This window comes from Coccinella septempunctata, chromosome 5 (assembly GCF_907165205.1).
Source record: "Coccinella septempunctata chromosome 5, icCocSept1.1, whole genome shotgun sequence".
In the NCBI taxonomy this organism is placed as follows: domain Eukaryota; kingdom Metazoa; phylum Arthropoda; class Insecta; order Coleoptera; family Coccinellidae; genus Coccinella; species Coccinella septempunctata.
Window position 1 is genome coordinate 19,719,015 of NC_058193.1, and position 13,119 is coordinate 19,732,133.

At 36.1% G+C, this 13,119-nt stretch overlaps 2 protein-coding genes across 4 annotated transcripts in view; one reads left to right on the forward strand and one right to left on the reverse strand.

The window, feature by feature from the left end:
• Positions 1-13,119, reverse strand: part of LOC123313099 (protein phosphatase 1 regulatory subunit 14B) — a 96,644-nt gene that overhangs the window by 79,444 nt on the left and 4,081 nt on the right. The gene's annotated exons all lie outside the window — the stretch shown is intronic.
• LOC123313096 overlaps positions 1-13,119 on the forward strand; it is a 79,890-nt gene that overhangs the window by 11,117 nt on the left and 55,654 nt on the right. For all 3 annotated transcript variants that reach the window (XM_044897811.1, XM_044897809.1, XM_044897810.1), the window contains exon 3: positions 2,553-2,677. In XM_044897811.1, coding sequence (XP_044753746.1) covers positions 2,553-2,677 — 125 coding nt within the window. The remainder of the gene's footprint in view (positions 1-2,552; positions 2,678-13,119) is intronic.

Consider the following 13,119-nt stretch of genomic DNA (forward strand, 5'->3'; position numbering starts at 1 on the left):
TTTTTTTCGTCACACGAATAGAAACATTTCTGCCTTTCCGAGATGACGAACTGATTGAATTCAATCATGATGAAAACCCCATATACATTAGTGGTTTCTGACGTAAGATATTCATTTTTTCTTTTTGAACTGACCACTAAAACGTGTAGATCCCTCTATTAACAAATAACCAGGTAGAAGTTGTCCAATTCCTCAGCTCCCAACACTAATCAAACGTGATTTTCTTATAATTCGTACGCAGGTATTTGCTGATCGGCCTGTCCGATCACGAAACCTAAATTCCTACAACGAACATATAACTAAACAAACGATTTTATTTTTGCATTTTGTTTTATCCGTTTACCTTAGGTTAAGTGTAGGGCCGCCGCCAGACATTTTGCCGCCCCGGCAAAATAAAATTTCGCCGCCCCCGAAAAATGATATTTTGCCACCTTGCTTTGACTATAACGAGTATAAGTACATCATTCTTTATAGAATAACGTACAACATGTTCAAAATGTAGATATTTAGAGATGAGTCTTTTTATAAATTGATATGCCTTAGAGAATGTTGAATCTTAAAAAAAGGTTAGAAAAAAAAAAAGAATACAAAAGAGTGGGTTATATATCTACTAACTACGCCGGCTCCGGTATCATACAGTAAAATATATACAGTGAAACGTTTGAAAAATACAGATATAGAACTGACCTTCACTATGATTCAATTTGGAATTCGAAACTACACAGATAAAGACATATAAGAAAATATACAACAGTTTCAATTCGTATAAACACGATATACAATTGTAAAGGGTTGATAGGTACTCTCGTTTCTCAAGTATTTCAAATTCTTCCCAGAAATTAACATTTCGAATTCAGATTGGCAAACAGCATATAAAAATTATTTCTGAATCGTCCGAAAAACTATACAGTCTGTGAAGTTTATCAAAGTGACCGACTGACTAGAGAGCAAAAAAAGGGACAGTGAGTACCCGCTGCAGTGGAGATATTTACAGGCTGACTTTGATAGTTATTTATGAGTAGACTGCGGCATCTTTGATCGTTTTCCATCTGGCGGTATTCCCCTTGTTTCTGGTTAAAATGCATTTTAATTCGTTACTTTGAGAAGAACATATGTGAATTGTTTGGCGACCAAGCGCAAAAAGCCACCTTTTTCTTGTTTTTCTAATGATTAATAATATTCGTCTTTTCGATTTTGAAGAAAAAAAATTTTTGTGTGAAAAAATTGGTCGTTTTATCAACTGATTTGCCGCCCCCAGAATGTGCCGCCCCGGCAGGGTGCCCGATTTGCCGGTCCTGACGGCGGCCCTGGTTAAGTGATTCAACAGATGTTTAAAAGACAAAACCGTTCATTTGTGATTGAAATATAAGGTTAGGTTGATTGTTCATTTGGTCTGCTTAAAAGGAAACATTTTAATTATTTGTTACTTGATAATTGTAACGTGATATGTATTACTTGATGATGTATTAATTAATCCACACTCACAGTAAGAAATGTTTAATATATACCTAGGGTGAGTCACAAATGTGTACCGAGCTTTCTGGGAGTGATAGTACACTGAAAAATAAGCATAGTTTGAAAAAATAAACTCATGGCCCAAAATGCATATTGAATGAGATATATCCTACCAAAGTTGATAAAATTAAAAAAATTTCTCCTCATAACTTCTAACCGGTGAATGCCACCAGATTGAAATTTCGTGCATAAATGGCTTAATAAATGCACGTTGTTACAATGCATTTTTTTATTACATTTCCGATATTGTTATAAAGGGTGTTTTTAGAGGATGAGTCATGAAAACTTCTTTCGTTGTATTCGTTTGGGTGAAAAATAGAAGCATTCAATGGAGCGAAGAAATTTAAATGAAAAAGGTACTATCCGAATACAAACGTATCTTCAATTTACGTCCACGAACCAATTATTTACTTTGAGGAAGAGGCAAAGACCGACTACTCTTAGATCGTTTCGAATCGTGCAGGTATCCAGTTCGCACTACGTACACACTTACCAACAAAAGATGAACGAATTTTATGGTATATTAATTGCCGTTGCAAGTTGCAGGTATGGTTCATCAGTAAGCGCAAGTGGCGCATGTGTTATGATTCATAAATCAACGCACAGCAAAAATTATCTGCGAAATACGCGAACAACATATACGCACAAAAATAGTATTAATATTAAGATGGGATTATCCGATTATACCACGTGACTTTCTCGCCATCCCTATCAGCCGTAAGGAGGGTAAAACATAAACTGCTACCTCAACAGTAAGAAATGATGAAAATAAATTGAGATTCTTAACACTGATAAAAATATCAACAAGTCTTAAGATTCTAATGGAATTAGCCACACGTCAAAATTCAGGGTACAATTAATCGAAAAAGTGTGTAGCTTCTGACCATTATTTATATAAATATTATTCGAACTCAACACTACTTTCAACCCGATGGAAAAGTCAACATAACCGAAGAACCCTAAATGCTAGTTGTTTTTAAACCCTGCAGACTGTTGAAATTTTATAGACTTCGATACAACAAGTTATATTTTCACAGGAAAACAGAAAATGACCCAGAACCAGCCCCACACATACTTGAAGAAAAACCTCCAACGTCTGTTACAACCAGTACAACAGTGAAGACTATAGAAATTCTTCCTGATCAGAAGGAAACACCTAATGGTAAGAAAGAACTTTTGTCCAACCTAAACTTGAATGTATCAAAATAATCTCTTTCCAATAATGCTGCATGTTACAAAGCTGGTTCGTATTTCCACAAGAAAAACGATGAGCAAGTGCACGTTTCAAACCAACTGCTAAGCACTTCGTTCTCCGTACCAGTCGCAGAATCACTCCGAGTACCACAGTAGCATTGGCCACGGTGTACTACAAAACGCTTCCGAACTTCGCAGAGCAAGCCAAAATGATTTTGAAACTCCTGAAATGAATTTGCGCTTGGTCTACTTGTGAGCAAAGGTTCGAACGCGCTATCCAACTAATCGACGTATATTTTATACACATTGAACTTAATAAAGACTTTTTTTTCTTTATTGGGTTCAATGATGAAGGGTCATTCTTTCTTAACCTGACCCAAAATTAGATTATGAAAAACATAAGATATCTTCATAAAATTCATCTTCATTGTGGATTTAGTGTGGATTTTATACAGATTTGAACAAATATAAATGAGCAATTAAAGATAAACAATTAGCAAGTATTAGTTGAATGTATTATTTTTCAACGACAGTGTTTATGCAGCCCACTAACAAAATTATCATTTAACAAATAGACACATAATAAGTGACAATTTGGCAACTCCCAACTTCTTACGTTAATTTAATGCGATTATATGCGCAACTTTTTACTTAAATGGACTCGGATCAGCCTGTCTGGTCACGAAACTGTCAAAACAAATAAGAAATTAATGATACGCATTAGGTACTTAGAAAATACCGGTAATGAATCCCAGTTTTCTGAGAAAATTGGAGTTCATTTTAGTGCATTCCTTTCATTTCACATTTCCGCCTATGAAAATATTGAATTCTCAAATATTCAGTACATTCATTCCGATAGGCAGAGTAAATGTAAAAAAACCGTTTATCTGTGTTTAACGTTGTTTTTCTTGCATGCCGTTGAAGATTTTGACGTTTTTCTGATGTTGATATGCGATTAACCGGAGCTGACGACGTTTTTCACTCTTGTCGCATTCTGGAGTTTTCAGATTTTTAACGTGTGGGGGGATTTGCCTATAAAAGCAGATTTTCCCCCGCGACGGCTCTCTTTTGTCACGCTCTGTACTCTCTTTTCTCTGCGATTCGACTTTGATTGTGTGTACGACAAGCCGTTCAACGAATTCAAAAATAATTTTGTGTTGCGAGGGTTAGTGCTCTTATTAATTAATTTTAAGTTTTCGTTTGTTTTCCGCGAGTGCCTGAAATAAAAGAGGTAGGTCCCCATCTTTACCGTTCAGTTTCTTTGTTGGACCTGCACCGGTTGCTTCTTTGGCACTGCTGTACTGTATCGCTTTATGTTATCTTTTGCCGTACTTTACCCTGTTTCGCGAGTCTGACTTTTCCCTTCGCTATCAGTCATGGTGCGTAAGCCCTTGAGGTAGTGAAGAGAAAGTCCCATCAACCCTCTGTTCGCGTTCCCGCGTCGTAGGTGTTGAAGTAGAGGTCTCTTCTTGTCTATCAGTCATGGTGCGTAAGCCCTTGGGGTAGAGAATAAGAGATACCTCTCGTCGTCAGTGAAATCCCTTGGGGTAGCGAATAAAAGTCTCGAGTAGATCCGCCCTGGCTGTGTTTCTTTCATTTCTGGAGAAATACAATTAATTACATCCCGATACCGTATAGCAAGTCATTTCACTTCGCGAGGTCATCCTTAGTACCCATTTCGTCAGTTCTGGTTGGCGCATTTTATTGAACAACCTTTGATTTTCACTGTACCCGGTATAAACTTTATAAAGTGCTCGTGATCGGATCGAATTTCTCGAATATATGTTTGCTGATCGATTCGCTCATATTTCATACCTACACATATTTCCGTTGTATATATAATGAGTTTCCGAAGGTGTGAATAAACTGGTACACAATTTGATTTTGACTACTTCGTTATCGCTACCACCCTAGATAACAGCGAACTCTGTCTCCGATTAGCAGCTACTCTGGTAGGTTTGCTATTCTTCCTAGTGAAAAGAATAGCTGGCGCTCGAGATAAGTTTTCTCCGAGAAAATCACGTTACATACCATTTATTTATTATGAAAATATTATTATGAATATATTATATGAGATTAGGTCAATTCTTAGTTTGGTTTGCATAAATGTAACATTTTAGTTTTTTATTACGTAGTTATTGTTACGTTGTACTTGTTATGCATATGATACGTGTTACTTGATGCTGCATAAATCCGCACTCTCATCCAGGTTTATGAGAAAATCTAGATCATTTTCACCATTGTCATAAAGTAATAGCTATCAACTTTGTTTTCTCAAGTGACAAACGCCGAATTTTGATTCCAGTTTTCATTATAATCTCCATATTTTCAAATGGAAACCCATATTTTTTAGATCGAATTATGACCCCTGAAAACCAATAAAGTACCATCAATCATATGCCCACAGCAGGATTCGAACATACGACCCCCTGATTACCGGTGAGGTAGTCTCCCTGCATGCCGTTAGAAATTTTCATATTATAATTCAGGCATTGAACTATCATCACGATAAGCCCAAAACTGACCGTTTTCAGATATTCAATAAATAACACGTTTCTGCGTAACGCATTCAGCTCCAATTTTTCATTATGTTATCGAATAATTCGATCTTGGAATTGTCAAACATCATGAATTCACATCTGTGAAATTCATTTTCATGCAGTCCCTTTTGAGTTCACTTTTTATTGAAATTTCGACAAGATGCCATATGAAAATAACTTCTCTTTTTATTCATTGCGAGTGTAATCGTATTGTTTATCGACAATTATTAAGCTCTTCACTTAGAAATTTCCTGCCACGGCGCCTAGATCATCAACAGACACCATGCACCTATAAAACAATGATTAACTTAAACTTGAAAATAGAGAAAAAGTGAAATGGTGTGGATGACGATAATAATATTTTCATGCGGACCCAGAAACTTCTCTAAATTATTAAGTTGAAACAGTTATAGGATATTGCTCTAGCGTCAGGGTCAGGCAATTCTGTAAAAGCATAGGTTAGTATGGTGTTGTATAGTATAGTATAGTGAGAAGGGGTTACAGTTCACTGCGACCTTAAGGTCTATGGTGCCCCCTAACAGAACTGTTCTCATCGCGCCCAAAGATTATAGAGTACCTAACCTAATCTACCTAACCTAAATTATAGAGTTACCTAACCTAACCTAACTCTATAATCTGTGATCGCGTCCTTTGCAGCTCGCCTTTCAGTTCCAGAGATCTGATGAAATCCAATATCTGGGACGGCTTCAACGAGGATAGTTCCCCACTCCTACAAGTTTCCTGTCCAAAGCACAAAAATATAGGTTGCGCCCTTTTGAACATTTAAAAGAATCAGAACACAGTTACGTGAACTTGCATCCGATTTAACTACCTTAGATAACTATATTCGGGAAGGGATAAAAAATATGATATAATTGGCTTGTTCGTAGAGTGGTTCCTAACGGTTGTGAACTGTACAGAGCAAGCGCAAATGGATTTTCGTCCCCGTAAAATGGAATTGCGCTTGCTCTGTACAGTTCACAACCGTTGTGAACCACTCTACGAACAAACCTAATATGTATCTATACTGCATTCACATTTATTTTAGCAGTCGGTTGGCCATGAAATAATTTTCTCAAGTTTTTGTAACTAGAACGGAGTAAGGTTGGCACTCATGAAATGTCGTTAATGTCATAACGCCGTTGCCACAATTAATATCAATTTTTATTACGAAAATGCCGAAAGTGATTGAAAAAAGAGACAGGGTTTCAGGAAGAGCTATTTAGAATTCAGGTCCGCTCATTCAAATAGTTATACCCTGATATTCTAAAATCCGTCAGACGGTAGCGAACATATTCAATGTGAGAGATTTTCGATTAATGTCATCGTAGAATAAGTTCCCGAAAATTGATTTTTCTATTTTTCATTTGACTTGTCCTATACATTGTAAATGTCTCAAGGTACCAATAAACACCTAATTATTATCATTATTATATCAATGTATGAACACCAATGATGAACACCCAGAAATACGCGCCATTTGTCCTGTTAATTGTTTATTCATGTGAAATTTTTGTTCAAAGGTGAAGTTCATCTTGTATTTTCCATGCAAATAACTGTATTCGGTATGCCTTCAATCAGTTTGTATAAATTTCAATTATGTTCATCACATATTTTCCGAAGAGATTCGACATTGTGATAAAATACGTAATAACAGAAACTTTTACGTAGAACGGGCAACATAGTGTTGATTTAAAACCCAAAAATGTTTTGCAAGCGTCATAACCCCACATTTTCATACTTTGCAGAGTGAAATGTGTCAAACTACCATGGCCAACCGACTGTTAAAATAAAAGTGAATGAAGTATATGTAGCTTCCCTAACTAATAAAGAGGACTGCAAACAACAAGTCAGTAATAAATTTAGGTTCGCTTTAAACTATAAAACATATTAGAATAGTATCAATAAATTAAAACACCTTTGCAGACCTCTTCCTCCTGATGATATAGGGAGAACAACGAATGAAACATATCTGATACACCTTAACAAGTGCGCTAACATGAACGGTCGGAAGTCTGAGCATCTGCTTTATATTATATCAATAAATTATTGTCCTACTGATTCCTTGGATCGTTATCAAGCGCATTAAATGCCACAACTGTGTTAGGGAATTTTGGACATATTTATACTTGTCGGCATTTTTATCGCTCTTTAGTAGTAAAATCGTATTTCGATCCAATTAAAAATATGGGTTTCCATTTGAAGTCAAGAAATTGTTGATGTAAACATAAATCAAAATTCGGCTGTACCTAAACAAGTTAAAAATGTACAAATGGCCACAGACGTCCAGACAGATCATGGACAAAAATTTCTGAAAACCTAAATTATTCTAACGTCAAAGAGCGAGTGCTATGAACATCTTTATGATCATATCGACTTTTTGTCTAGGAACTCAAATATCTCTGAAATCTACGTATTATTAGTAATCTCATGAAAGAAATCGTATAAAAATTCGATGAGGAATTCATAATATAATATTGGTCAGGCCATTTGAAAAAAAAAAGTTGATGTGATAGAAATTCAAAAATATTTCAGATTTTTTCTTCATCCTGGATAACAACCCCAAAATGAATTTGATATAAATTTTTCTTTTCGTTCTCCTTATGATTTTGGTTGAAATTAGGGAAGATTGACCCTGTACCTATATGGAATAATGTTCCATTGAAAATACGAATCTCAGTGTCCCAACAAATGGTGCTTCAATTAATCAACCTATTAATTTGAGTGAGTGATTGCATTTCAACAATCATTCTCATTTTTTCTACGCCGAGTTCTAAGTGACTAACGATTGTTCTCGTAAAAGCCATTAAATGCATCATAGTATTTGTCATATTCCCAGCTTGGATGAAAGCTAGCGTTAAGCCAAAAAGTCATTATCTACTTCCCATGCCTATTCTCCAGTTCATTGAATTAGAACGTGTCATCAACTCACCGAATTTAAAGTTTCTCTGTCGATTTGTCGAATTGAAGAGTTTCGCCCATTAAAATTGCATTACCGATCAAAAAGTGGGACGGAAATGAACAGGCTGTACCTACTCGAAGACATGCATTGCAAAGTCCATTAGAAAATAATTTCATCCTTTACGAAACAATGGTTTACACAATGAGCTCTTTGGAAATAATTATTATTTGACGAGCAGAATACCATACTATAAAGGGAATGCTATTTTTCGATATCCATAAGTTACACTTTTGGATATACATATGTCATTTTACATCCTTCAATTGGTCATTTCTGGGGTATTGGCGAAAAATTTATCATGGTTATTTGCAAAGACTCAAGATTCCACGGGGCTACAGTCTACAGCTCATCAGATATATAATACCTTTTTCATTGCCAGCAACTTTCTTTACCTCAAATTTCACACTGACACTAATGAATTATTGTTCGTTGCTATGGTAACGCAATTTTTTTTTATGCATGGAACTGGTCTAGGCTAACTAGATATCAATACATCCTAGTACCTATAATTCAACGTGTCTGGAAAAAACTCGAAAACCCCAGAAACCGAAACTTTTTCAGCAGATATAAGATCTATTTATAGTGTCAAACGAAAAATCTGCGTTCATGTGTTTCACCAGACACCGTCTTCCTACGAGAACACACCTAAACATAGCAGATTTACAAATTCCCTTCGTGACACAATATAAATACCTTGGCATGATCCTCGACCCTAAGATTCTCTGGACAAGTCATATTGAATATTCGACGAACCGTTGCGAAAAGGCTCTGAATATATTGAGATGTGTAACAAAAAAATCTTGGGGTGCCGACCCCAAAACAGCACTACTTTTTTATAAATCTTATGTGAGATCAATTTTAGATTATGGGAGTATATTTTACGGGTCGTCAGCAAATACAAATTTAAAGAAAATAGACCGAATCCAATACAAGGCCATAAGACTCTGCATAGGAGCTATGAAATCTTCACCATGCGATGTAATATTGGCGGAAGCGAATGAACCTCCCTTAGATCTAAGACGTCAATACCTCGCCGAAAAGTTTATAGCTAGGCTCAGAGCATGCAACTCTCCATTAATAACTAGGCTTGCACACCTGAATACGGAGAACCTCACAAACCCTTTCTGGCGTATAAAGAATTCACCTCCCTTGACGACCGCCTTCTTGAATACTCAAGAATTTTTCCACGATCCTAACCAGTTGGAAACCTCACCATCATTTTCATTCCGGTTCGAATTACTTCTTTTTGAGCCGTTTATAATTTTTCCCAAATATTTAGACATCCCAGTATATAACCATGGTATTGTCCAATCACTGATACAAGACCTCCAAATAACAACGACCATTTTCACGGATGGAAGCAAGGATTCGTTTAGTGTTGGTTGTGCCTTCTTCATTCCAAACTTGAACCTGACTAAAAAATTCAAATTGCCAAAATCTTGTAGCATTTTCACAGCTGAGGCCGTTGCAATCGAAAAGTCGATAAAATGGTGTATTGAGAATGGCAATGGTAATGATGCAATTATCTTCTCGGATTCGAAGTCTGTTCTCGAGAATATTGACAACATACGATCAATTCACAAAAGAAGACCACTAATCTATCGAATTAGAAACCTCCTCATGGAAGCGTCACATAAAAACATGAAAATTTTTCTTGTATGGGTAAAGGGTCATAGTGGAATAGACGGAAATGAAATAGTCGATGCCTCTGCGAAAGATGCTCGCATAGGCGGAGAAATCTTAAATATTCCTTGCTACCCGGACATCTTAGCTGAATTCAAACACGGCATTCGAAAAAGATGGAAACACAGATGGAAAGAGATCGGTCAAAATAGTAAAAATAAATATTTCCTCATACACCCCGACCTCCCCAAAAAAGTACCACACATTTTTCCGTTCGAGGTGAATAAGAAGTATTGTACCATAATTACGAGAATGAAAATCAATCACGGACTATTTAATGAGCATTTGCATAAGATTGGAATCTCAAACTCTCCCTTATGCGCAGAAGACGAAGAAATCGCAGATCTAAACCATTTGATTTTTAGTTGTAGCAAAACTAGAGAAAAACACGAATTGATTGAAAAACTATTGGAGACAAGTATACAACTTCCAGTAAATATACAGGCTCTTCTAGCCTCCGAGAACAAAAACGTCTACGATATCTTGGTAGAACACATTACCAAAAATGGCATATTAATATAAAACACCTAGTGTCAAAATTTTTAGTGTGTGGCTGAAGAACTATGTTCAGTGCCAACTAAGAGGGAAAAAAAAAAAAAAAAATATAGTGACTTTTTGTATTTAGGTTAATGTTGTAACCAAAGTCTCTAATAAATTCAAGTTCTATGCAAATATTTTCTGTTTCATATTGATATGACTACCAGGATCTATCCTAAGTGGGAGCGCCCACCAAAGTAGCGTAGCAGTAGCACTGACATGGCACATACATGACAAAGGCGATTGATAATTTCCAGATTTGAACTGAGAACGACATATTTCACGCAACTGACACTTCACTCAGATGTGCGATATCTGAAAATTATGCATCGCCTTTGTCGTGTATGTGCCTGTCAGTGCTACGCTACTTTGGTGGGCGCTCCCCCTTGGGAAAAGATATATAGTGAAATTAATCAATTACTGAAATCTTTTAATTCAATTTAGAAAAACCAATGTGAATCAAGATCACCCGGATCACCCCTAAAAAAAAAGGACCGTATATAATCACTATGAAGGTTGTGCAACGAAGAGGAAAAAACTGCTTCATATACGAGGTAAATTTCCATTGTATTGCATCCATGACAAAATCCAAAATCATATCCAATTGCGAGGGGAGTGCCTTCAATTGGAACCTAGGCGAAGGTCTGCTAAATATTATTCAAACTACAAAAACCTGCCTTCCGTATTCTATTGTGAACACCTCTGAAGTAATTGAATTGAGTAAATCCTTACATCATATGACATATCATTATTCTTCACGAATGAAAGAATTTAAAAATTCATATTTCCGAATACCAGCACGTGAATATTCTCACTGCTTTGAAAAATATATTGCAGTTTCACTTTTACAGAAACAATGAAATGGCGTGAAGGCGGAGAGATCTAGCGCAACGATTTCGATGGAGTTCTCATCTCATTAACAGTGTGGCAGTTCTATACAAAATAATGAGGTGTGAAACATGATCTACGTTGCGTTTTATCTAAATTACAAGCGGCGGTTTGGATTATTCATAACAATTAACAAAGCTCTCATTTCAGAAAACATTTCGTGAACAAGATTTGAGAGGGATAACATTTTCATTTCTAATTGTTAGAGGTACATTCTTTACTCCAGAGTAATAAACCTTCGAACAAAGTCAACAATATTCTATTTCGATCTACCGAACATCTTCAAACCTAAAGATATTCCTACATACGGTTCAATAAGTGAGACTGAAAACCTTGTCTCAGTACGTTAAAAGTGCCCTCAATATCTACGATACTCTTAGGTGGGGAGCCTACGATGCTAAATCGGGATTTACTCGAGCCTCGTGGAGACCTTGTGGATTTTGAAAATTAGGCGGTGGAAAGAAGAAAAGGTTCTATGATGTATGCACTTTCAGCGGTGGGTAAAGCGTCTGCAGGTTTTCAAAGATGTAAAAAATTGTCAGGTGTACATATTCCAGCATGTTTGAATAAGATACTGTATATGCCCTACGTGTCTCTGATAATAAATTAATGTTAATCTGATAGTTTGCGTGGTGGGGCTGACCACTCTGACCATACGGAAGAATTGAAACTGGGGAAACAAATTTTTATTCGAGCGTGTCATATTTTTAGAGGATATGTTAATTGGACCCAAAGAAAGCTTCTTTTCGAGATAATATAATAAACTACTTGTACTAAATGGACTCTTTTTATTTGATATCTACTCTACATGTTTCGCCTTGTTAGGGCATCTTCAGGAGTTCTACAAAAGGAAAAAGGAAATAGATATGTGATCCCCTTACAACAATAGAATGGGGACTTACTTGTCAAACATACAGATTTCAAGTATTATATACATATAGTCATCGTCTCTTCTACTTTACAACATCAAGAGGGTTGAATAAAAATTTTTCCCGGTTTTATTTTCAATTCCAATAGATTCTTTTCTTCACTATAATATTCGTAAATTGTATCGACAGCGTCCTATATATAATTGACAACTTACAGAATATCGAATGTTGACATGACAACTGACAGATGTAAAAGCCACGTTCCGAATGACAACATATGAAGTGAACAATACTATATTAGATTCTCGAAAATGGGGTGATAGCTGAGGTGGGATTCCACTTGTGTATTAAGGCACTTATCGGGGTATATTTTTAAATTTTTTGCAATTTCATATATCTCCATCAAGTCTAGCAGATTACCCCTATCTAAGTTGTGTAGAAGTTCTACAAGGCGAAACATGTAGAGTAGATATTAAATAAAAAGAGTCCATTAAGTACAAGTAGTTTATTATATTATATTAGAAAAATGGATTATGGCCGTCTAGTGAGTAACTTGTTCTTTTCAAGAGACTGACAATTCGGACGTGACGTATTAGTATTTCGTTTGCATAAAAAGTGTAGCACTTTTCTACACTCGATTTTAGTATTCGTTTGCTGATTGAATTCACACCAATGTAGAGGAGGTGTAGTTTATCTACATCTCCTTTTGACTATGTCTGATATACTACACTTCCTCTACAGTGGTGTAAATCAAATCGAGTGTAGAAAAGTGCTACACTTTTTAAGCTAACGAAAGGACCTAATGTCGCAGCGGTCCATTAGAAATGCAAAAAAAATCGTTACTTGTGCATACTCGATCGTGTCAGATTTTCATACAGATGGTTAATCTCGGTGTTGCAGACGTGTTGATCCATTAATCTGACACCAATCA